Source organism: Theobroma umbraticum, unplaced genomic scaffold (assembly GCF_002168275.2).
Source record: "Theobroma umbraticum cultivar Fairchild unplaced genomic scaffold, ASM216827v3 scaffold_147.0, whole genome shotgun sequence".
NCBI lineage: Eukaryota > Viridiplantae > Streptophyta > Magnoliopsida > Malvales > Malvaceae > Theobroma > Theobroma umbraticum.
This window is the reverse complement of record NW_018397259.1, coordinates 10449335-10471189: the sequence shown is the minus strand read 5'-3', so window position 1 is coordinate 10471189 and position 21855 is coordinate 10449335. Positions and strand designations below refer to the sequence as shown.

At 37.0% G+C, this 21855-nt stretch overlaps 7 protein-coding genes across 8 annotated transcripts; 3 read left to right on the top strand and 4 right to left on the bottom strand.

Annotated features, from left to right (window-relative positions):
• Positions 1 to 580: 580 nt before the first annotated feature.
• Positions 581 to 3576, top strand: LOC110414721 (ADP-ribosylation factor 2-B). The gene is made up of 6 exons (XM_021426096.2): positions 581 to 767; positions 867 to 937; positions 2497 to 2616; positions 2897 to 3015; positions 3139 to 3220; positions 3309 to 3576. Exons 1-6 carry the CDS (start codon positions 620 to 622, stop codon positions 3312 to 3314), a joined length of 546 nt encoding a protein of 181 aa, XP_021281771.1. The 5' UTR covers positions 581 to 619; the 3' UTR covers positions 3315 to 3576.
• Positions 3577 to 5635: 2059 nt separating this feature from the next.
• On the bottom strand, positions 5636 to 6163 carry LOC110415673 (pectinesterase inhibitor-like). Its single transcript, XM_021427366.1, has one exon. The coding sequence runs from the start codon at positions 6161 to 6163 to the stop codon at positions 5636 to 5638; it is 528 nt and encodes a 175-aa protein (XP_021283041.1).
• Positions 6164 to 6987: 824 nt separating this feature from the next.
• On the bottom strand, positions 6988 to 7509 carry LOC110415671 (putative invertase inhibitor). The gene has a single exon (XM_021427365.1). It carries the CDS (start codon positions 7507 to 7509, stop codon positions 6988 to 6990), a length of 522 nt encoding a protein of 173 aa, XP_021283040.1.
• A 1171-nt stretch (positions 7510 to 8680) lies between these two features.
• On the bottom strand, positions 8681 to 10704 carry GOLS3 (galactinol synthase 3). Its single transcript, XM_021426447.1, has 3 exons — positions 10155 to 10704; positions 9394 to 9714; positions 8681 to 9293 (listed from the first exon to the last, which is right to left on the bottom strand). The coding sequence occupies exons 1-3, from the start codon at positions 10503 to 10505 to the stop codon at positions 8919 to 8921; spliced, it is 1047 nt and encodes a 348-aa protein (XP_021282122.1). The 5' UTR covers positions 10506 to 10704; the 3' UTR covers positions 8681 to 8918.
• Positions 10705 to 12563: 1859 nt separating this feature from the next.
• CRB (chloroplast RNA binding protein) lies at positions 12564 to 16146 on the bottom strand. Its single transcript, XM_021426935.2, has 10 exons — positions 15835 to 16146; positions 15309 to 15443; positions 15119 to 15205; positions 14911 to 15001; positions 14742 to 14796; positions 14605 to 14665; positions 14210 to 14431; positions 13855 to 13971; positions 13665 to 13754; positions 12564 to 13056 (listed from the first exon to the last, which is right to left on the bottom strand). Exons 1-10 carry the CDS (start codon positions 15934 to 15936, stop codon positions 12877 to 12879), a joined length of 1140 nt encoding a protein of 379 aa, XP_021282610.1. The 5' UTR covers positions 15937 to 16146; the 3' UTR covers positions 12564 to 12876.
• A 1728-nt stretch (positions 16147 to 17874) lies between these two features.
• Positions 17875 to 20187, top strand: LOC110415263 (golgi apparatus membrane protein-like protein ECHIDNA protein). The gene is made up of 6 exons (XM_021426859.2): positions 17875 to 18063; positions 18499 to 18555; positions 18649 to 18852; positions 18943 to 19002; positions 19088 to 19214; positions 19815 to 20187. Exons 1-6 carry the CDS (start codon positions 18049 to 18051, stop codon positions 19901 to 19903), a joined length of 552 nt encoding a protein of 183 aa, XP_021282534.1. The 5' UTR covers positions 17875 to 18048; the 3' UTR covers positions 19904 to 20187.
• Positions 20188 to 20532: 345 nt separating this feature from the next.
• ZIP4 (Clathrin adaptor complexes medium subunit family protein) lies at positions 20533 to 21849 on the top strand. Of its 2 annotated transcripts, none has more exons than XM_021427466.2 (4): positions 20533 to 20842; positions 20973 to 21072; positions 21391 to 21495; positions 21585 to 21849. In XM_021427466.2, the coding sequence occupies exons 1-4, from the start codon at positions 20808 to 20810 to the stop codon at positions 21759 to 21761; spliced, it is 417 nt and encodes a 138-aa protein (XP_021283141.1). In that variant the 5' UTR covers positions 20533 to 20807; the 3' UTR covers positions 21762 to 21849. The 2 variants fall into 2 exon arrangements, with proteins under 2 accessions (XP_021283141.1, XP_021283140.1); XM_021427465.2 differs by having other exon boundaries at positions 20541 to 20842; positions 21385 to 21495.
• The last annotated feature ends 6 nt before the right edge of the window (positions 21850 to 21855 follow it).

Sequence of the window (21855 nt, the reverse complement as noted above, 5' to 3'; positions counted from 1 at the left end):
TTCGGCATCTTCATGTTACTTTCTCATCTCTGGTTTCTGTTCTTTCAATTTCTTTTGTTTTTGTTTAGATTTGTGTGTATGCGTAAAAAGTCTTTGGGGGTTGATTTGGGCTGATGGGTATTTCATATTTAGATCCCAGATCTAGATCTGGATCTGGGTTTTCTTAGATCTGCTTATATTTCCACTTGGATCTTGTTTTCTATGAAATATACTACTAGTATTAGATTTCGTATTGAAGCTATTGATTTGGTATGGAGTACATTCTTTCCGCCATATCTTCTTTTTGTGTTTGATTAGGCTTATTTTGCTATCATTGATCTGCTCATTTCATTCAATTTGATATGATATGGTATGATATTCTACCTGATTTAGATCTGGTTGTTCGGATTGCTTTACAAGCTTTTCTTAAAAGAACTGGTTCCTAATGTGTTTCATTTGTTTGATTCATGGCAATGTCATGCATCTATCTAAGATGAAAAATGGGGGGTGTCTTATGTTATTATATTTGTGATTGTATGTATGTTAAATGGTTTTGTTCCTTTTCCTATAGTATTAATTGGATGAATAAAGTTGGATTGACTGCGTCTTGGTTTTTTGTCTCAGCTAAGAAAAAAAAAGGATGGGGCTGTCTTTTGCTAAGTTGTTCAGTCGGCTGTTTGCCAAGAAAGAGATGCGAATTCTTATGGTGGGTCTTGATGCTGCTGGTAAGACTACCATCTTATACAAGCTCAAGCTCGGAGAGATTGTCACCACCATTCCCACTATTGGTATGTCACTTTATAAAATTTTCTGCAAGTTTTTATTTTACTGATGCATATATTTATCATTTTATCATCAATAGTGATGCTTATTGCTACCTCACCCAGGGTTTAATGTGGAGACCGTGGAATATAAGAACATTAGCTTCACTGTCTGGGATGTTGGTGGTCAGGACAAGGTAATACAGTGGGAACTTGAAAATGTTGTAAAACAAACCATAAATAGAGTCAGATTTTTACCATTACATTGTTTTCCTGGATTTTACTGCTTGATGGAAACATGATGGTTCTTTATGTTATTCAATTCTACACAATCTCAGTGGCCGTTACAACTGATGGATGCACTTATGAACGGTTTTAATGCTAATGCTGATGACATATTCCAACATTAGCATCGAACATAATCATAAGCTACATCTACTAAAGCCACCTTGTCTTTCAAGTTTTTCCTTTGCTTGTTTGAGGAGAGACTATCCCAGTTGTGGCTGACAACATAAATTGTTCTCATGCTTTATTATATTTTCCTTGCTATGAAGTGTGCTTATGGACGGTCCTGTGCTGATTATATTGTCATCTGTCAGCACATAACAAATTCATAAGCTATATGTACTGCTGCCACCATATGTTTAAGTTTTCCTCTTAACTAAGTGAGGAAGTCTATTCATTCTGTGGCAAACTTCATATGCTTATTTATGTACTTTTTTATGTTTGTCTAGTTCTGTTTAGTGGTCATTTTTGTGCTTGTTGATGGTCTTGTTATGATTGGATACTCCTATATCAGCACGTTACACAACCTCAAGCTAACTCCGTTTATTGAGTATATTAATAGAATGCTCTTAATTCTTTTTTTTCATGAATAATGTTACATGTGATTCTAGGCTTTCTCCTTTTAATCAATATATGTGGTAGGTTAACTGTTTTGCTTAAGTCTTATTTTTATTCAAATATTAATGGTTTTAGGTTTACCTAGTGCATTGTAGTTGCTGGTGATAAATTTGAGTGCTTATTGATGGTCTTGTGCTAACTAGATGCTCTCGATTAGCACATAACATAATCATAAGCTATATTTACGAGTGCTGCCTTGTCTTTCAAGTTCTTCCTTTGGCTATTGGAGGAAGGCTATCTGCATTGTGGCATACATGTATTTGTATTGATTCTAGGGTTTTTCCTTTTAATCAATATATGTGGTAGGCTAACTGTTAGCTTTAAGTCCTATCTTTATTCAGATATTAATGGTTTTAGGTTTACTCAGTGCATTATAGTTGCTGGTGATGAATTTGAGTGCTTATTGACGGTCTTGTGCTAACTAGATGTTCTCCATTAGCACATAACATAATCATAAGCTATATTGACCAGTGCTACCTTGTCTTTTAAGTTTTTCCTCTGGCTATTGGAGGAAGGCTGTCTGCATTGTGGCATACATGTATTTGTTTGTATCCATATTGATTATCTGTATTCATTTTCACCTTCTGCGCATGCTACAGTGTTTTAGGAAATTGCTTTCTTTCGAATTACCTGATATGCAGTGGTGATAAGTTGAACTTTGCCAATTGCGATGCAATGCCCAGCCAAGTGCAACCATCATTGTGTCCTCTTTGTAATTAAGTGATGGTGATGTTTTGTAAGAATTGCTGGTTGCTTTTTGTAGTACTTGCTTTTACCTTTATTCAAATTAAGGGTGAAATATCTGAAATTTGATAGTATGTCATGTTCTGATAGCTTATATGGGCACTTTCAGATTCGACCTTTGTGGAGACACTACTTCCAAAATACACAAGGGCTGATCTTTGTTGTTGATAGTAATGATCGTGACCGTGTGGTTGAGGCCAGGGATGAACTTCATCGTATGCTGAATGAGGTACAAAATTGCTTTACGGTTTTTAGCTAGATGATTTTTAGCACCTGTCAGCAGTTTGAAAAGGGAATATGTTATAACTTTTTTCCACCTTCTTTTACCTTCTATTACATTTGGTGCCAACCTTAAATTTTCTGTTTCTCTTTTCTTCGTTGGTCAAATTTTTCTTAGTGTTTCAAAATTTTGAGTAATCAGAGCAGAGAGGGGAGGAAATTTGAGGGCAATGGTCAAATTTGCTTTGTAATTTGTTTTTCAATAATTATGTTGCTTCTTACATGTGTAGGATGAGCTGAGGGATGCTGTACTGCTTGTATTTGCAAACAAGCAAGATCTGCCAAATGCTATGAATGCTGCTGAGATAACTGATAAGCTTGGTCTTCACTCCCTCCGTCAGCGCCACTGGTAGTCAAATATAACTGTCTCCCTGTTGTTTGTAATTTTGTATCTACAAAATATTAGATCACTTTTGCATTTTGTATCTACAAAGTATGTGCTGATGTGATTTGGTCATTCTGCTTCACACAGGTATATCCAAAGTACATGTGCCACATCTGGTGAAGGGTTGTACGAGGGACTGGACTGGCTCTCCAACAACATAGCTAACAAGGTAGGTTCAGACTGACATGTGGATCTATACTAGATATGCTGATGATCTGTTTGTTCTAATATCTTGCTTTTTTTCAAATTTTTTTTAGGCTTGAGGGATGGTCAAGTATGGGTGACATCTTGGAGCAGCAATGAAGTCGAATTGGAATATTTTATATGCTATTTTGTGTTGATGGGTTTTGGTTTTTCTTGCCTTGTAAACTTGCAAGAATGTATCAGATTGTGGTTAGGATTTTTACTGTACTAGAAATGGGCATTTTGCTTTTGTAGATTGCTTTCAAATAATCTTTGTCCACAGAGTTAACATATTCATTGTTATCAGGTCATTGTTACATATCATGATTTTTATTTGTTCTCCGCACATCTCAAACAATGATCATTGGTTTATTCTTGTTTATGTTTGGATCAGGTAACTTTCTTTTACTCTATTAGGAAATAAAGCCTTAATTGTACCTGAAACATCATTTGCTTCACACGTGAAAATTTATTAAATATCCAAGTTTCAAGAGTCGTTAACCTTGAAACATCATTGTCACAAACTTTCCTCGAGGTCGTCGGATTCAATTTTATGTTTTGTAACAATTATAAGGCATTCAAAGTTTTATTGAAACTTATCCCAAATATTGCCGCAGCTGTTTCCATGAGGACAAACGCCTTTATCACCCAGCTAGAGTCTAACTCTGGCCATGGTTTCCAATAAATAAATGACCATGGTTTGCTATGGCACCCTGGTATTGAGAATGTGAGGACAAGTTTATCGGCTGACTAAAACTAATCAAGAAACTAGGTTCATTTAGAACTGTTGAAACTGAATTCAGAAAGTAGATCTGTTACAGAGCTAATGTATGGCTTGCATCCCTACACTGCATCCTTTGGCAATTGGAAGCACATATTGTTAGGAGACTTGTTTCCAGCTGATTCAGAATACGATTCAATTCCTTGTGCTTCTATCTTCATGAAACGAACAAAAACACTTATAAGCAAATCATTAACAACTTAATTTCTCCCTGAATATATTTTCCAAATGGAAATCTTTTGGTTGGATGTCTGGTTGTTCTTTGAGCAATCTATGGAACTAAATCCTTTTCTCAGGATAGGAATCTAAGATGACAAAATGTCACAGCATTATTATTTTCTTTATTGACGTAAATTTTCTAAGCTTTTGATCTAGCAATATATTGGTTCACACTTATTGAAGTCTCACATTTTGAGATCACAGCCCTGGTAAGAGCATCAATGGCTGCTAAGTTTATTGGGACCGCGGATGCACACCCTACAGCTTGTTTTGTCGATTGGAACAATTCAGTGATGTTTCTGTAGTCTCCCCTCTCCGAACGATGGTAAGCTTTGTCAAGATTGTCTTCCATCAACTGATAGAGTTCCACACAAGTGTTGAAACCCTTCTTCAATGTTGGGTCAGTGGCGTTGTCATGGAATTCTACAAAAACTTTGCTGTTGCTTGCAGCTTGTTCAATTGTCAGGTTGATAGATACCAGTGACAGCGTAGGGAGGTCGGCAGAACTAGTTCGCGCATCTCCTCTGAGAATACTCTCACACATTATCGGGTTGTGAGTTTTAGAGCAAATGGCTACCAGAGTCTCATTTGGAACACTTGAAGAGGGATGGATAACAGAAAAAGCTACCAACAAGGTTAAAGCAAGAAGTTTTGAGGCATAAGAAGCCATTAAAGGTACTTCAGCAATCAGCATGTGCCCTCTAAGTGATGATGAAGGAGTTGCAGAAGAGACTGTTTATATATTGAGTCAGTGTAAAGCAGTAATAATGGCAACAGCGAATAAAGTGAATGTCATTTATTGTTAGTTAAAGAGATAATCTGGCCTGCTGTGAAAGGGAATGCAATACAGTCTGGCATTATTTCCTTACCATAAAAGGCATCAATTACCATAAAGATACACCTTTTATTAGTAATAACATTCTCTCCATCTGTTTGAGGAATTTGTATGGAAAACTTAAAAATAGTTTGCCAATTGATGGGTCCAAGAATGAAGTGAGTTGGACTTTGTTTGAATATAATCATTTTGAGAACAATGATTATCACAAGATTCTCATTGCAGCTAAATTGTAAAGTAGATTTATTATCACTTTGGACTTGCTTGATTTTTTGGGCTGAAAATTGAAAAGTAATAATAATAACAATACATGGAACAGGAACCCCCTTGTTCATAGAACATCAGCAAACCAAATTCAACCATGCAGATGGCATCCACCGTTGAAACCCCTTCAGAAGCAAACTGCTTGATTTTAATAATAGTACATTGTTATTGCAAAGAAGCTAGATAAAACAGCAAGAGATCTTAGCCGGTACAAGTTGTTTCTGATGGGAGAAGCAAAGTGGAAAATTATTCACACTCCTATTGTGTCTAAACAAATTCATAAAGGCCAAAATGAACCTGCGCTAAGCTGATCGAGAAACAAATCGATTGACATAAGTTGCACTCTGGATGGTGAGAAGCATATCGACTGTAATGGCACCAGTTGGTGAGTCTGAAGGGAGCCCGTTCTCACAATTGTAAGCCAGTGTTGTCAATCCACCCAGATCAGTGATCTTCTTGAACTGCTTCTTGCGTGACAACTCCTGATCAGCTTGGAGCTTGTCTTTCATGTCCTGGTAAAGTTCCACACATTTTCCGTAAGAACTTTTCAAGCCAGGGTCAGTAGAATTATCACGAAACTGCAAGAAAGTATCGAAAGTTTTACTAGCTCGTTTCATTGCTAGCTCTAAAGATATTGCTGAGAGTAGAGGCAGGTCTGCTGATTTCGTGCGTGGATCACTTTCTAATATTTCCACGCAGATTTCCTGGTTCTGGGTGTTGGAGCAAATGGAGGCCAGGACATCTTCAGTGACCCCATAGGCATGACAGATGAAAAAGGATGCTACCAACAGGAGCAAAGCTGCAGAGAGAAGATGGTTACCAGAGGCCATTTTTGGTTTTGTTTTCGGATAGAGATGGCCGAGAGAGAGCTTGAAGAATACTTAAAAAGCTCTAATTTGCCAGTAGCATCAGATTTGGAGAATCAGGAACGCTGATTTTTTGGCAACAGTTTTCCTAATAAGGATGAAACTTTTTCCATTATCACGAAGTCAAAATCTCAGGCCACAACCCTGTTTTCCTTTCAAATTTAAATTTCCAACAATCAAGGAAATCTTTATTGTTTCCAAATTCAAAAGGTAACACTACTTTTCAAAACTAGTCAAAAACGAAAGGAATGAAACAGCTTTGGGTCATCACTAAAGGTCCATGAACCTTAGTCCATAGTTATTTCCGCAGACTGAGATTCATTGTCTTCTGGTTCTGCTTGTATGGTATATTGCCAAGGCATTAAGCAACAGTTCTTCAGCTATTTCAATAAACATGGGGAAGGATTCAAGCCTTGGTGCATATGGTGTCTTTGTTTCTTATCTTATCCTGGTGGACAGTGATCTACCAAATCCGAAACCCAAACCTGTAAAGGAATTCCCATAATCCATAGAATGCAAGACGCTTTATCAATTATACACCAATCCTCATATTTCATAACTGCGTAGTTGATTCTGATGCAATTGCACAACTTAATTTCTGTTGTTTTATGAAAGATGGATGCCTTAAAATTATATTTAATAAATTACCAGCAAGAGAAGATTACATCAAGGCTAAATTTCTGTTACATTGTTACAGCAATTTTTTTTTTCATCCACCCCATCCGAATTTCCCCAGAAAACCTCAAACTTCCTCAAGGAAGGGAAGGAGATACCAGCGAATCACATGGTCATTGGCGGGCAATATAGATGTTGACATAGTCGGAGGTCTCACTGGTCAAGATCATTGTCTCGCTAATCTCCATGCTTGCATTATTTTTTAATGGAATCCCGTTCTCACACTGGTAAGCAAGCTTTGTAGCCTCAGCCAGTTGGCTAATATCCTTGTACCGTTTTGCCATAGACAACTGGTATGCCTCTTCAACTTTGCTTATCATCTCCTCATAAATTCCCACACATTTGTTTAATGGATCCTTCATCGAGGGATCAGTGGCATTGTCATGGAGCTGCATGAAACTGAGATGATTCTCCTTAGCCTGCTTCTCTGTTAGTTGAATTGAGATTACCGAGAGTAGAGGAAGATCAGCAGAGCTGATCCGGGGATCACTCATCAAAAGATTTTCACAGAATTCTTGGTTTTCTGTTGGGAAGCATATGGTCATCAGAGTCTCTTGCTGGACCCCTGAAGAGGAAGATATCAAGTTGAGAGCCAGGAGAGCAACAGAAATTACTGCAATTCCTACAGACCCCATTATATGAAATTTGACACAAACTTGCTGAAGGCCTGCACCTTGTGAGACCTTATATAAAAGCACAGATCATGTGGAAAAGGATGAATCTGCTCAAATTTGGAAGGTTAGAATTTTATTTGGTTACTATAGATTCTCAATAAAATAATCATTCGAATTCACACGTTTAGATACTAATGCACCAAGAAACAAATGCTAAAAAGTAATTGACAACGGACACGATGAGAAGCTTGTCCATACTATAAATGCAAGTTGCAAACCAAAAGCTTTTGAGAGAAGCATTTACAGAGTAAAAAAAGAAAATGGCATGTGTGCTCCAGCTGGAAGCAAGTTTCTCCACATTTAACAAAAGGGGCATTCAGATAAAATTGTTTTGTTTACTTGGATTCGGCTTCTTCCATTTCTTTCCTTCAGAGCTTCAGATTCAATCTCAGGCTCACTTTTCTAGTACCAGTAGAATGAAAACATCTAATAACTGTCTCAAAAGTCATATGGAACAGTGATTCTGACTTATTTGGCCTAATTTATTACTGCAACTCTGCTCCACATTTTGCAGGCAGAAACCTTGACTATATCAACGTCCAAGACTTTGATGACTTCATTTTTTCCACAAGAAAGTTGGCCACAAGCAAAGTTTTTCTTTTTCCTTGTTTGTGAAATGTAGAAAAATCAAACAGATGCATCAAATAGGCCGTGGTCTGAAAAAAATTTAATGCCATGGGCATCCTGGCATTGAGAATGGGAAGACAAAGGTTGTCAGCTGACTAAAACCAATCAAGAAACTAAGTTAATTTAGAACAGTCGGCACTGATATAAAAGGAAAATCTGTTACAGAGCCAATATCAGGTGTCAATAGATTAAATCAAAGGTTTCTCTTTTATTGACGACTGTTTCCAGGTTTTCTCTCGTTATCTTTGAGGTTCAATCCATGGTTGGATCCTACATAGGAGATTGATTGAATCCTACATAGGATATGGCCCTCCCACTGGAATGGTAAACCAGAAAGCTAGCTCAGCATTTCCGGATTGTTAGACTTCGGTATTGTCTGCTGCAAAAATTACATCTGATTGATATATATCAGGATTCCCATACTTGAGATTTCTTCCATTTTCTGATTAATCAAATTCTTTGAATATTGCACAATAAAATTGGAAAATATGGCCCTCACAGAAAGTAGAGAAATATTCCTTTAATATTAAATTCAATGCGTCTTACGAAACACCACTAGAAACAATGGAAGAAAAGGCCACGAGGATAATATTCCTCAGGTACCTAATAAAATCTGTCCCGTGTAAAAAAGGAAGGACAGGAAAACAACCATTAAAGAAAAGCCTTTTTAACAACACATTTACACCCCTACACAACCTTAGTTAATAGTAAGTTATATCGCCACCACCGGAGGCCACAAACTTCTAAGCAGCGGATGGGGCGTTAATGTAGTGATCAACAACACCAGCCTCTGACAAAGCTGCCAAAAATGGTTGCAGGCCTGTTTCCTCATCCCCGTCAACTTCTGCTTCACCAGAAGCCACGAAATTTTTGTAGTCAAGTGACTCATCATTGTAAATGTCCCACCATTGAGACACCAGCATCTTGATGTCTTCCCTGTCCATGTTTTCTTCTTTGCCAGTAAACCTCCATGGCTTGGAGCCAGCAGCACAGTAGTGAGCAACCTTCGCTTTTTCTAGCTCAATATTCTCTGGGTGACGCCACAGCATGGCCATGACCAGGTTGTAAACTGGAGGGATGGGCTTGTAAATGTCCCTAAAGAACATGTTCAGAAAGTCCTGCAGAAAATATAACACGAGATATATAAGAATTCAGGATTTGAGAACAGGAAATTTAGTATCAAATGACAAAAAATCCAGTGCGGAAAATAATTCTTACCTGCTCAGCAAAAGGGGTAGGAGGGGTAACTTTGAGAGTTCTCAAGAGCACATCATAGACAGGAAGGCTGGGTTCATACACAAACATTCCGGCGTTGAAGTAGAGAGGAGGTCTAGGACCCAGCTGAGAAGGCCACTGGACCTTGTCAGGGCACTGTTGGCAGTAGCCAATCTTGTACTGCGGGGTGTGGCTCCAGGTTTTCTCACAGAAGCAATCCATCACAGCATAAAAGTAACCATCTTCCATTTCAAACAAGTGGTCTATGTTCTCAAACACTTGGATATCTCCGTCCAAGTATATCATCTTGGAATACTCCACGAACTGCAAAATTTTGAAGGATATAAGTAAGAAAAATACCCAATTTGCAGGAGGAACAAACCTTGATCCTACAAAAATTTATATAGCATATCGTGTTTAATCTTAATCACATCTTTGCTTAAAATTTTGATTTATACCAAAATATAAGGACCGGAAAAAACTCTTTAACTGGGCATGTAGAATCAACTGAAAATCCTTTTTTTTTTCATTACTATATAGTTTGGAAAACTGAAACATCTTATGAAAACAAGGAAAGATTTGTCATGTTCTAGCTAGGAAAATCCAAAACGTTTTGAACCCCGCCAAACAATCTTTAACTGAAACTACAAACCAACCCTATATCTCGTCTTAACACGTGGCACAACCCCCATATCTTGTCCACATATCCGAAACAAGGACAAAACCTGACAGAAAGTTAAGTGTAACGCATGCAAGAAACATACCTCCCAGATACGAAGCTTGGAATAGTTGATAACGTAGTAGGCCATGGCGAACTGGGTCTGGTTCTCAGGAGGGTACACAGGCTCAATCTCCTTGACTATGCACCCCTGATCCACCAGAATCTTCCTGTGATCTTCGGGCACGTCGGGCAAGATCGCCACCACAAGTGGGTACTTGCTCTTAACCTTCCTCAGCCCCTTGGCTAACCCCACCACGCCCTTCACGTAGTCCCCGTTCCCTGCCAGGAACGTAACGTAAGCCCTTCTGGGAAGGCTTGCAGCCTTGGCGAGAGCCGTGGCCCTGGTGGAGGCGGCGACAGCAGCAGCTTTGGTATCGGTGATATTAGGTGCCATGTTGTGATGAAATAGAGAAAAAAAGGGTACGAGAGTGCTTGTGCTTTAAGGTGCTAAAAAAGAGTATTTGTCGGAAGGAAAAACTGGAACTTGTGTTGTAAGAGAAACTTGTTTGCCTTGAGTGAGGTTCAATGGAGGCGGGAAGGGGGCGTTTATATAGAAATCGGGATGGTAAATGAGTCTCGATTTGATTGACCAGACACAGTGTTAAGCTCTTGGATTGAGAAATATTTTAATGTTAACGAATAGTGACAGTTTCGTGGAATTGGACGGTGCAAGAAAGCGGTAGGAAACAGCAGCTGCCCTTATCTATTAATTATCGAAATTAAATAGAATAGAATTAAAATTACAAAAATATAAAATAATACCCTTAATTTGTCTTTTTCACCCTTGAAAGAAGGAAACTCCCCCCTTAATATCATCAATTCTTTGATTAATTACGGCTTTAATGCTACGCTTTTAGACGTCATCATCGCACATATCAAAGCCCAGATTTTGTTCCACTAAATAAGGACGATTCTTTTACCATACAAGACTACATACATATATATATGGTACAATATCAATCAACGAAATCCGCTACCATTTTAGTTACACATTCTATATTTTGAACGTAGAAAAATCATCATCATAAATAGAAAATATATGTACCACTATTATGTATCTAATAATCAACCCTTCATAGTAACATTATTACTATAAATTCGAGTTTTAGTTACACTTATTCGGTATAGTGTATATTTGATTGGTAATGCTATAAATAATACCTTAGTCAAAGATCTAAACTTGGCGCTAATTAAGGTGGGTAAAAGACAAAAGACGGTTAATTAAAATTATAATATATATTTACAGGTTAACTACTCCCCCAACCCCAACACCAGCACCACGGAGAGAGAGAGAGAAGGAGGGGGAGCAGATCCACCGACCCAAGGCCCTACCAAGAATTTAATCCATTATCCACGTGGATTTTCAACCATACGTGGCGCATTCTTGAGGGATCTGTGGTTCAACGTCGGAAGAGGGTTGGTGGACTAGGTTAGTGCAGGGTCCACTCTAATATCGCCACGTAATCCATGACCAGCCATATGGCAACCTTAGAGGCGTCGGTCATTGATATTGTATTTTTTTTTAATAGTGGCAAAGCGTCAAGCAGGGGCCAGAATATCTTTTGCGCGTCGATGGTGTGGGATTTCATGGTGGCCATGTGTCAGAACCATATTTCGAGGTCGGTGAGGTGCCACGTGGCGAAATGGGTGTGCCTTTGTTTGTATCAACGGTCCAATCAACGTATTTCTCGTTAAGTTAGTTACTCCAAACATGGCCTACAATTGCATTAAGATAATGCAAAATGTTTACTTTTAGGATAATGTTCACTTTTGGGCTAGCCGACCAGATTTCTAAGATAATGTTGACACAACTCCCATGTTTTGTTTTCCATTCTAACATTGACTTAAACATTTTGGAATATTCCACAAGATTCTTGTGCTTTTTTTTTTTCTTAATTAATTGAATTTCTTTAACATTTCTTTTGATTTGTTCAAGCATAAAGGAAATTAAAGGATAATATAAAGATAGCAAGGGTCAAGCTTCCCAAGATTTCTGGGGATTTCTTTGCTTGAGTTCAGCAACTAATCTGTCACCACGTTTTCCGCTAAGAATACTTTTCTTCCTTCGCAAGGTAGTGTGGGGTTAAGATTACGTTAGACTGGACTGCCCGTTGGTTTGTAGCTGGTAGATTCTCCCTATCAAACATTTATTTCATGGGCAAACTGTCAAGATATCATTGCTTTGTGCTAAGAGTGGTAGGTATTAATTCTTGGCTCCCTCTGTTTGTCGGTGTTGGGAACTTGGATGGCAACCTGTCAGGATTAGATTGTTCAAGAGCAGACCATTCACCTTTTTGGACTTAACAAGACCTTTGGAGCTCTACAAGCTCGTCCACGAACAAAAACTATGAAAAGAAATAAGCACCAGTCTCTAGAGCCAAGTCTGCCAAAGCTTTGCTGCAATAGGATTGGTAAAGATGGTAAGTGTCTGTTAAGACTATGGCAAAATAAAAGTCCATTCCACCCATGATGTGGAAATGCAGTTCCCTCTGAACTTATCTGCTGAAGAAGAACATTCAAACTTTGAAGTTTGAAGTTGTGCTGATAAATTTTGGATGAGATAAGATTAGTATTAATTTTATTAGGCTCTGAAAATGATAGCCTTAGTTGCCAGAAAGGGACTGATACAACTTGCATTGCTACAATTCCACATTCCAAATTGATGGAAAACAGTATCATTCAAACATTTTCTATATGAACTTGAGGGGAAACGTAACGTAGAAAATGACAGGGCAAAATTTTATACAGCTATGAGATGAATAATCCTATGACTGGAGCACAAGGCTTTTGCCAAGAATCATGTCATCGGTTGAGAAATCAGCCTCCTTCCTGTATGTTCCCCTGCCAAAATCTAGGTTGTACGAGTCTGCAAGTCCTTCCACCAGGTCAAACTCAGGTTCCCATCCGAGAACGTGCTTTGCCTTTTCAATTGATGCAAAGAAATGCTGCAGTACAGGAAAATGGACAAGGTGATGATGATATTATTAAAACTAGTTCCTCAATGTAACTTGGTCTGCAGCCCTTCTTATTGAGAAGCTAATTCTATTAGGAATTTCACAACATTTGGAGGATCTACCACTCTTAGGAAAATGTAAACCTAGTAGAACTCTGAGGAATTCTCTGATGTAAACCTGGCAGCCAACTTTGCCGTTATAACTAAAATGGACAAAGAAGCTGGTTCTGTCAAGTCACCACCGTTTCATAGAAAGTGGCGGCCTGGGGTCTATTATTTTTAGGAAAAAGGTAACTTGACAGTTTCTGCTATGACTATGGCGAGAAATTTGCAATGAAAAGTCTCTACCCTTTTACCAATGCAGGTAGAAAAAATGCAATTTGGTAAATTAGAAAAACAGGCATATATGAGAATGGGTCGCCAGAAGAACTTTTCAAACAAGCTGATCTCACACGAATTGAAGTTTCTGCAGGAACATAAACTCCATCCAGTCAAATGGAGCCTTATTCTTTCAATGTCCTTTTCATGCAAAGGCTTAAATTAATTTATTTACGGTGCTTTTCTTGAAGTTATGTGAACGAAATTTCTGTCAAGACTTACCTGATCACGGAATGGAAATGCCTTCTTCTTACCAAAGTCAAACTCCTTGGGGTTGTAGTGAACAATCTCAGGCTCAGGAAATCCAGCGGCCTGGGTGGAGAACAACAAATTCAGTAAGTAGTATTCATCGGACTTCAATCCATTGTCATGTATTCTTAACAATTCAGCTAAAATATCTGGTTAGAATTACCTTGGCACATGCCTTTGCTAATCCATCAAAAGTGACGTACTTTTCTCCTGAAATGTTGAATACCTGCTTGCTGGCTTTTTCATTACCAAGAACCTGGATGAAAGCCTTGGCCAAGTCCTGGAGTTCTATGACTATGTTACATCATTCTCACTCGATATTGCAAGGGATAAAAATCATATAAATTGCTTATCAGACAGAAACTTTATAGAGCAAATATATTAGATTTTGGCTACGCACACCAGATGTAACTTGGAGAACTAGATAGATATATGAATTTTCTGAAACAGATATAAGAATCCATGTGCAATCTAATTACAAATTACGCGGTGACCAGCATGCTTGCAGTTTCACTAACCTTTACATGACCAAGTTGGGTTATTTGTACTCCAGAGTTGGGAATTGGAATAGGGCGACCAGCTTTCAGACGGTGAAAGAACCATTCTTCAACAGGATTGTAATTCAAAGGTCCATATATGTAGACTGGCCTTAAAGAAGTCCAATTAACACCCCTGGAAGCCAGTAAGTTCTCTGTGTTAAGCTTTCCCTTGTGCCTACTCTTTGGATCAACAGCATCAATCTATCACCAGGGCACCAATATGTTAGAAGATTATGGAAGAGAGAAAGAGAGAGAGAGAATTTTATGAAGGTTTTTTCCCCTCTTTATCATCACATTGCATTAAAATCAGGCATCCTGAATTGACCAGTGAAGTACAGGTCAATAGAAACATTAACTGCAATTCACAATCCTACCTCACAATGTGGTAAAAGATCAGATTTGAGGTAGACACCAGCTGAAGAGCAGTATATGTACCTGAGAATTAACAGTTCTGAATTTTATACATTATAGCTGGTAATATCTATTTCAATGGACTGGTTTTAGAGCTTACTGTTCTAGATTTGGCAGTGCATCCAGTATGGGTTCAACTTCATCTGCCTCTCGTCCTGAAAATTGTAGCAAGAAAGATTCTCTACTTGAAACAAAAAGTATGTTTTGTGATATATTGATGAACAGTTCTATCCTAGTGGAAAGAGTGGACAAATAAAATTCTACATTACCATTTATATCATAGACCACATCGAAACCTTCAGCAGAGAGACTGGATTTCACAAATTCAAAGTCCTTTCTATCTCCTTTCAAATGCAAGATCTAGCAAATCACGATTAGAAAGGAAATTAAAACACCAGGGCAGTTGAGAAGCAGACTCTCTACACACAGCATAATTTTGAAACTTTTTTAAGGCATATTAACAGTGAGTGACAATACCTTGGATTTGAAATCAGAGTACTCACTATCTGGTTCACCAGGCAATTGTTGGGCAATTGGTGCTTTACCTCTAGTAAACAAAGTAACCTGCCAAAGGTTTAGCCTTCATTAATACCTGATGCAAACCACTGTAAATAGAATAAAAAATGCCACAGGCAAAGAAAAAGAATCTCATGAAAGAATATAATACCTGATGTCCCTCTTTCACAAGGAGTCTTGACAAAAATATACCAATGAACCGGGTGCCTCCCATTACAAGAATTTTCTTGGTGCTAGATGCTGCAACCTGCAATGCTCCTTTTGGCTGCCATACCTTTCTTTTGTACTGCAACCAGGCATAGAAAACTATTAAATGTCAAGAAATAGATCTTGTTTGCGCCCTCGAAATGAAAAGAACAAGAGAGTAGTTGTTACTAAGCTATACTGCTATATAGCTCTGCCAAGATCCATTGTTCAGGCAGCAATATGTCTCCTGTATGTTCCAGGATAGCAAGTAATGACGCAGACAAAGGATGTTGTATCATACAAAACTCAAAGGTTAATCAAATCAGTCTTGTTCCTGGCAAACTTATATGAAAAAAGAGACACCAAATGTTCTAAAACAATTCCAATATGCATAGAATACAACTAACTAGCTAGGCTATAAACAGAGTGCAAGTCCTTCCAGTTTGGTTATAAGCATGTTTTTTAATCAGAAAGAGAGAAAGAGAAAGGACCTGGATTTGACAGAGTTTGGTGCCATTGAAGTCAGAGAGAGCGGAAGGGAGGAGGGAGATGGAAGGCTGCTTTGTGGGCTGCAACACCACCAGCTTCGACATGCTGCCCGCCTCTCTCTGAACCTTTCTTCCCTTGCTTTTTTTTTTTTTTTGAGAGATTGCGGTTGTAAGTTGTAACTGAAATTTGAAATATATTGGTATAATTCAGCTTTTGTTCTCTGGCCGTCTCTCATTCTGACAAACCATCAGGATAAGACAATGCCCCACCTCACTTTGGTTACATCCACAGCCTTTCATTCAGTTGGAGCATCACCGCCACGGTCCTTACGTTGCTTTGCAGGACAAAGGGACACTGACACAGCACAAAGACAAATGACCCCAACCAACGGTTTAGGTTTTGGGCTAAAGACCATTCTTGTTTCTCAACTCTGGGCAGTGCCGGAGTCCAAGCTCAAGGACCTGAGGCCGGATGGTAAACTAAACTCAAGGTCAAAGCCTATGTTCCTGCCCCATGTCCCTAAGCCCAGAATAAAAAGGAGAACCCATCTTGTCTTGAATTCCATTAAGAAGAAGCATCAATCATTTTAATGACAAATACAATGTTTTTTTTCCTTATAATTAAGTTTAAATGATAATTTTTGCAAACCTTTTGCAAGAAGAAAACTACTCATTCGTATACCATCCCTTCAATATAAATACATGAACAAATATTGAGATGCATGCCACAATTGGAATAAATGATGAATTACTATATGATAATCAAGAGAATTTTGTGAGAAACAACATTTCTTAATAATTACATTTCAAAAATAACTATCAAAATAAATTGAATTGTTTTTTAGTTATATTTAGTTATGACTTGACAAAAATATTTTTGAAACTATTTTAAATAAATTAAACTATTTATCACAATTTCTCTCCATTTGTGTTTCTGATTTTTCTCTCTCAACATCCCACTCTTTCTAATTTTTTCGATTTCTCTCTTCAACATTCGTCTACTATGCTCCCGATCTTTCTGTCGCGCTTTCAAATTTCTCTTTCCAGCACTTTGAAGACACCAAACAATAATTTTGATGTGTTTGAGTGGATTGCTATTTGGAGAATTTGATTTTTAAGTATTTTGGATAAAACTAAATAGTAGAAATGATCATAGATGTTTAAAATAGCTTTTAATTTGATCAATTCAGAATCTAAACACCAATAAATTCAAAAATTTAAAATTTATAAACCTAAGTTTTCAATAATTTTTTTTAGATTTTAATAAAAATAGGTGTTTTAGATAAAAAAATTTATGTTTTAATTTGTAAAAACATGTTAAAAACACTTTAATTGATGTCAAATTATCAAAGAAACAAAAAAAAAAAGTTGAGAGGATTTGAAATTTTAGTTTGTAAATAATAACAACAGTTTAGGCATTAACGTATAATAAAATGTTTTTAAATATGACGTGTAACAATAATTTTTTTTTTTTCAATATGGCATGTAATAACAATATTTTTTTCCATTACGTATAATAACATTTTTAAATCATAGCGTGTAATCTATTTTTGTACATAGCGTGTAATAATATTTTTTTTAACATGCCATGTAATAACTTAACCATCGTGCGTAACAACTTAACTATGATATATAACAACCTAATCATGACGTGTCACATATGTTTATACATGACATGTAACAACTTAACCATGACGTATAACATGTTTCTGTACATGGTGTGTAATATCATGACGTGTAATTTTATTAAAGGTAATTTTATCTAATTTAATTAAAAAGAGTTAAAATTATAAAAAAATTATATTTGAAAATATCTTTATCTTTACAGATTATTTTTTAAAATGCTCTTAATCTGAATTCAATTTTTCATAATAAAATAAAAATGTATTTTTATATTAAATGGAGAAAATAATAAAATAAATAAAAGTAAAGACTAGTAGATAAGCTTTTCCAGTGGGTGGTTGGTAAATAAAAGAGCAGAGTATTGAGAGGGGTGAATCGTAGTAATGCCTCAAATATTAGGGACCTCCTTACATAAATTAACCTTATTTTAGCTGGATCTACCAAGAATACCAAAACAGAAGCAAGAAAAGGTTTCCCCGTAAAAAGCCAAATCCCTCTTTAGTCTGTGGCAAGGAAAAGATTCAATTTTTGTATTGAATCCCTACAAATTCAGCAGATATTTGAAAGCCCATCAAACTCTTGCAACTTCCCAGAATGGATTTTAGTCAGGTGATTTGATCCATCTCTCTTTCTCCCTTTCTTTTTTATCTGTTTTTGATAGTTTATCAGATTTAAGGTAGATCTGAGTCTTCTGGGGCCGCTTCGATTTTTGAAGCATACCCTTTTATTTGGTTGATGATAAAGCAGAATAAACCTGACCATTTGTAAATCAATCTTGGTAAACAATTCTTGATTGTTCATAGTAGATCCCAAGATCCAACTTTGGCCTGCAAAAATTTCAACTTTCTGTTGCTTTAATAATTTGGTTGAAGAAAGATACTGAATTGGAGAGGCTTAAATGGACTTGTCACTGTTTATTGGCGTTGTATAATTGTTTGGAACATGAAGATTAGACAGAAATGGTACTAATAGCCAACGGTATATACGGGGCTTAGAGTGCTTGCTTGAGTCTTTCTGATGATTTAAATTTACTCCTTTTTGCAGCCTCCAGGTGAAAATTATGCCAACCCCAAGACGTGTTTCTTTCATGTTCTCTTCAAGGTAAATTGTTTTGTGCGTCGAACCTTCTTGATCTGGTGAATCTGATTCATATGCCCTATTCAGTGCTGATGTTTAGTATCTTGGTACTTGCAGGCTGGAGCGTTGGCCTTTTACATCCTTTCTACTCTCTTTTTCGACAACTTTGTGATAATTTTTGTGGTGACTGTTATTCTTTCTGCTCTTGATTTTTGGGTGGTTAAGAATGTTAGTGGGCGTATATTAGTTGGTTTGAGGTGGTGGAATGAAATTAACGATCTTGGTGAGAGTGTGTGGAGATTTGAATGTCTTGATCAAGAGGTGAGTGTTTCCCTTAATCAAAACCCCATATATACTCTGAGATATAACATTACCAAGGCTCTCAGTTGTTGTTGTTGTTGTCTACTTTAGTCATTGGCCCGGATGAACAAGAAGGATTCATGGCTATTTTGGTGGACCCTTTACCTTTCAGTAAGTCTATCCCTTACCTTAGTATATACTGATAAAGTTATGTCTCAAATGATCAAAGTCCGTACTTGATTATTTAATTTATCAGGCGATTGCTTGGATTGTGCTTGGAATATTCTCTCTCATAAGGTTTCAAGCCGATTATCTCCTTGTTGTTGGAGTTTGTTTGACTCTCAGCATTGCAAATATTGTTGGCTTCACCAAATGTCGCAAAGGTTTGTTTGATAATTATGATAAAATATGCTTGGTTCAATGTGATATCTAGTGTAACTTTTTGCCTTAGTCTAGCTATTTTATTCATTCTGGAATTCTTGTGTGTTACTTTTTCACTAAAATTTATAGGTATTGCCTTCACATTGAGACAAGGAAATGGGATGCTGATTAATAAGTTAATTATGACTAATCTAAGATAGTTTATGATGCCAAGACAAGTTTAAGTTAAGACAAGATGTTCCAAGTCTATGTTCATTGTTTGTGAGGCAAGATAGGTTCACGATGGTATATTTTGGATATCTAGATAGCTTGCTGTGGCGTGTACTTTGGATACTGTTTCCTTGAGCAAATTATGATGACTTTTCCTATGGATAATATGATGATCTCAATTTTTTAAAAGATTATTAAGATTATAGGTGTTGAGTTCAAAGCCTGCACCATGAGGCCCACTGTGGGTAAAATATTGGGAAAATTGGGATTTAGGATGCAGCAGAATTTGCTATGTTTCCATCCCTAATTAAGTTGTTTCCTTTCTGCCTGTTTTTAAGCTTCCTTTTCACCCTGTAAATTAACAATAAGATATTGTTTGGTCCTCCTTTCAGATGCCAAGAAGCAGATTCAACAGTTTGCCTCCCAGACCATCGCTTCGAGAGTTTCCTCCACTATACAATCAGCATTTAGCGTTGTCTGAAAAATTTGATAGGAAAATACGAGAATGACATGGAAGAAATGCACTTGTAGAGCAGATGTTGAGAAGTCTGGCACATACAAAACGACTAGTATTTGAATTGCCCATTTTTGTGAACTGGGGTTACAAATCAGATGTATTTTATGGTACCTATAATGCTTTGTATAATGAATCACTCAGAGAAGAAGTCTGTTGCAAACAATCATCTTTCACTTACTAAGTGCATTTTTACCGGTCTGTATTCATGACTTACATTCTTCACTGAGATGTTTTGTTATTGATTTCAATTCTTTCAACTTCTCCTCCCTTGGTATCAAAGAGGCCAACAACATTTTCCGTTCTCTCTCTCTCTCTCTCTCTCTCTGATCATAGAGTAAATTAAATGGTTGAATGCTGCTAATGGAACAAATCTATCCAGGTGAACTATGAGCAAATGGATTAACTCAAATTGTCACTTGTTCAAACATGAACTTGATAAAGACTGTGAGAGACTATGTTCTATTCCTGGTAGCCCTTTCGAAGAAGATAAACTAGACACCAGCTGCTCCATTCCATAACTGAGAAGGAAACAGACCAAAGTATGGACTTATATTTACATCATTATATAAAATTCGTACAGAATGTTTTTCAGTTTTTCTCTTCAGCAGAAAAACGAAAAAAGGCAGATCTCTTCTCTTAAAAGAGAAAAAAAAAAAAACTATCCTTTACTTAAGAAAAGAAATGGCTTTTCAAACAGTAAAAAATAATCCCAAAGGAAAAACTGAAAGGAATCTGATAAAAACTGCACTGTAATAATAACAAGTAGTTATAAAACTTGCTTCCTGTCATGCCCGGATTCAGCTGGGGATAATACAGAATTGCTCACTTGTTGGAAACAAAGAGAGACAGAGGGCAGAGACATCCAGATATGTTGCAGTGTATATTTCTCCTATCGGATTCTGGGTACGTAAGAGCTTTTCAATTCAAAGCTTCTTCCTTTCAACTTCCTTCGATCTTTCAACTTCAGTTGCATTTGGGTTGCAATTAAATGAGATTGAATATAGAATTTGCCATGGATCTTTGTGTATGGCAGAGAGGTGATGCTAGAGAAACAGCTAACAGGGCATCGCGTTGACAGATCAATATGTGATTGGTTTTGGGATCATGCTATTTCTCAAGGTGACGCCTTCAAGGTATCCTATTTGCTATTTCTCTTTAATTTTCCCTATTACCTACAAATTTTTTTACTTTTTCAATTCCTGGGTCTTCTTTGTTTTCCAGTTTTATGGCCAATTCAGCTTCCTATGCTTGTTTATTTACAATCTTCTTTTTTTTATGCAAGTTTGATCTCTGGGTTTATTTTAGTTTCCAATTTCTAGCTACGTTCAATACCCTCTACTCTTCTCTATATTTCTTTTGTAAATCATTCCAGTTGGTTTAGTTGTTTTCCGTTTTTTGGATTTTCTTCTCACATTCTTACACTTAGATTGCTATTTGTTTATTAGTCACAGCCAGTGATTGCTTCACCAACTCACTATCTTTTCCAAGTTGTTCGAGAGGGGATTACCTTTTTAGCTTGCACCCAAGTTGAAATGCCACCTTTGATGGGCATTGAGGTAAATATGTTAGAGTTATAAACCTTTGTTGTGTTTGTGTATGCATTGAACAAATTGAAGTTCTTGACATTTAACCACTTGAATTCTAGTTCCTCTGCCGAGTAGCGGATGTCCTCTCAGATTATCTTGGTGGGCTGAATGAAGATGTGATAAAAGATAACTTTGTAATTGTTTATGAGGTATTTGTAACTATCTGCTATGTGCTTTTTGGAATTTTGCGGAAGGCAATCGAAGTGGCTTGTTCTTTCAAGTGGATGCATTGCTAAGATGAATTTATGTGAACTTTAATTGTAGCATTCACCTGTGTCTAGGAAAATTATTGTTTAATGCACAGCAAAGTAGTCTGTTTCTTCTATGTGC

What these genes read in the sequence shown, in the direction of transcription:
- CRB (XM_021426935.2), bottom strand. Translation starts at nt 15,936, where the DNA reads ATGTCGAAGCTGGTGGTGTTGCAGCCCACAAAGCAGCCTTCCATCTCC. An exon ending in ACTCTGATTTCAAATCCAAG is followed by an intron (nt 15,002 to 15,118) that starts GTATTGTCACTC and finishes GTGATTTGCTAG; the next exon opens with ATCTTGCATTTGAAAGGAGA. An exon ending in TGTGGTCTATGATATAAATG is followed by an intron (nt 14,797 to 14,910) that starts GTAATGTAGAAT and finishes TACAATTTTCAG; the next exon opens with GACGAGAGGCAGATGAAGTT.
- LOC110415263 (XM_021426859.2), top strand. An exon ending in GGTGGACCCTTTACCTTTCA is followed by an intron (nt 19,003 to 19,087) that starts GTAAGTCTATCC and finishes TTAATTTATCAG; the next exon opens with GCGATTGCTTGGATTGTGCT. An exon ending in CTTCACCAAATGTCGCAAAG is followed by an intron (nt 19,215 to 19,814) that starts GTTTGTTTGATA and finishes TCCTCCTTTCAG; the next exon opens with ATGCCAAGAAGCAGATTCAA.
- LOC110415671 (XM_021427365.1), bottom strand. Translation starts at nt 7,509, where the DNA reads ATGGGGTCTGTAGGAATTGCAGTAATTTCTGTTGCTCTCCTGGCTCTC.
- LOC110415673 (XM_021427366.1), bottom strand. Translation starts at nt 6,163, where the DNA reads ATGGCCTCTGGTAACCATCTTCTCTCTGCAGCTTTGCTCCTGTTGGTA.
- GOLS3 (XM_021426447.1), bottom strand. Translation starts at nt 10,505, where the DNA reads ATGGCACCTAATATCACCGATACCAAAGCTGCTGCTGTCGCCGCCTCC. An exon ending in CCAAGCTTCGTATCTGGGAG is followed by an intron (nt 9,715 to 10,154) that starts GTATGTTTCTTG and finishes AAAATTTTGCAG; the next exon opens with TTCGTGGAGTATTCCAAGAT. An exon ending in CTACCCCTTTTGCTGAGCAG is followed by an intron (nt 9,294 to 9,393) that starts GTAAGAATTATT and finishes TATTTTCTGCAG; the next exon opens with GACTTTCTGAACATGTTCTT.
- ZIP4 (XM_021427465.2), top strand. Translation starts at nt 20,808, where the DNA reads ATGTTGCAGTGTATATTTCTCCTATCGGATTCTGG. An exon ending in CTCAAGGTGACGCCTTCAAG is followed by an intron (nt 21,073 to 21,384) that starts GTATCCTATTTG and finishes TTTGTTTATTAG; the next exon opens with TCACAGCCAGTGATTGCTTC. An exon ending in CACCTTTGATGGGCATTGAG is followed by an intron (nt 21,496 to 21,584) that starts GTAAATATGTTA and finishes CTTGAATTCTAG; the next exon opens with TTCCTCTGCCGAGTAGCGGA.
- LOC110414721 (XM_021426096.2), top strand. Translation starts at nt 620, where the DNA reads ATGGGGCTGTCTTTTGCTAAGTTGTTCAGTCGGCTGTTTGCCAAGAAA. An exon ending in CACCACCATTCCCACTATTG is followed by an intron (nt 768 to 866) that starts GTATGTCACTTT and finishes TACCTCACCCAG; the next exon opens with GGTTTAATGTGGAGACCGTG. An exon ending in TCCCTCCGTCAGCGCCACTG is followed by an intron (nt 3,016 to 3,138) that starts GTAGTCAAATAT and finishes TGCTTCACACAG; the next exon opens with GTATATCCAAAGTACATGTG.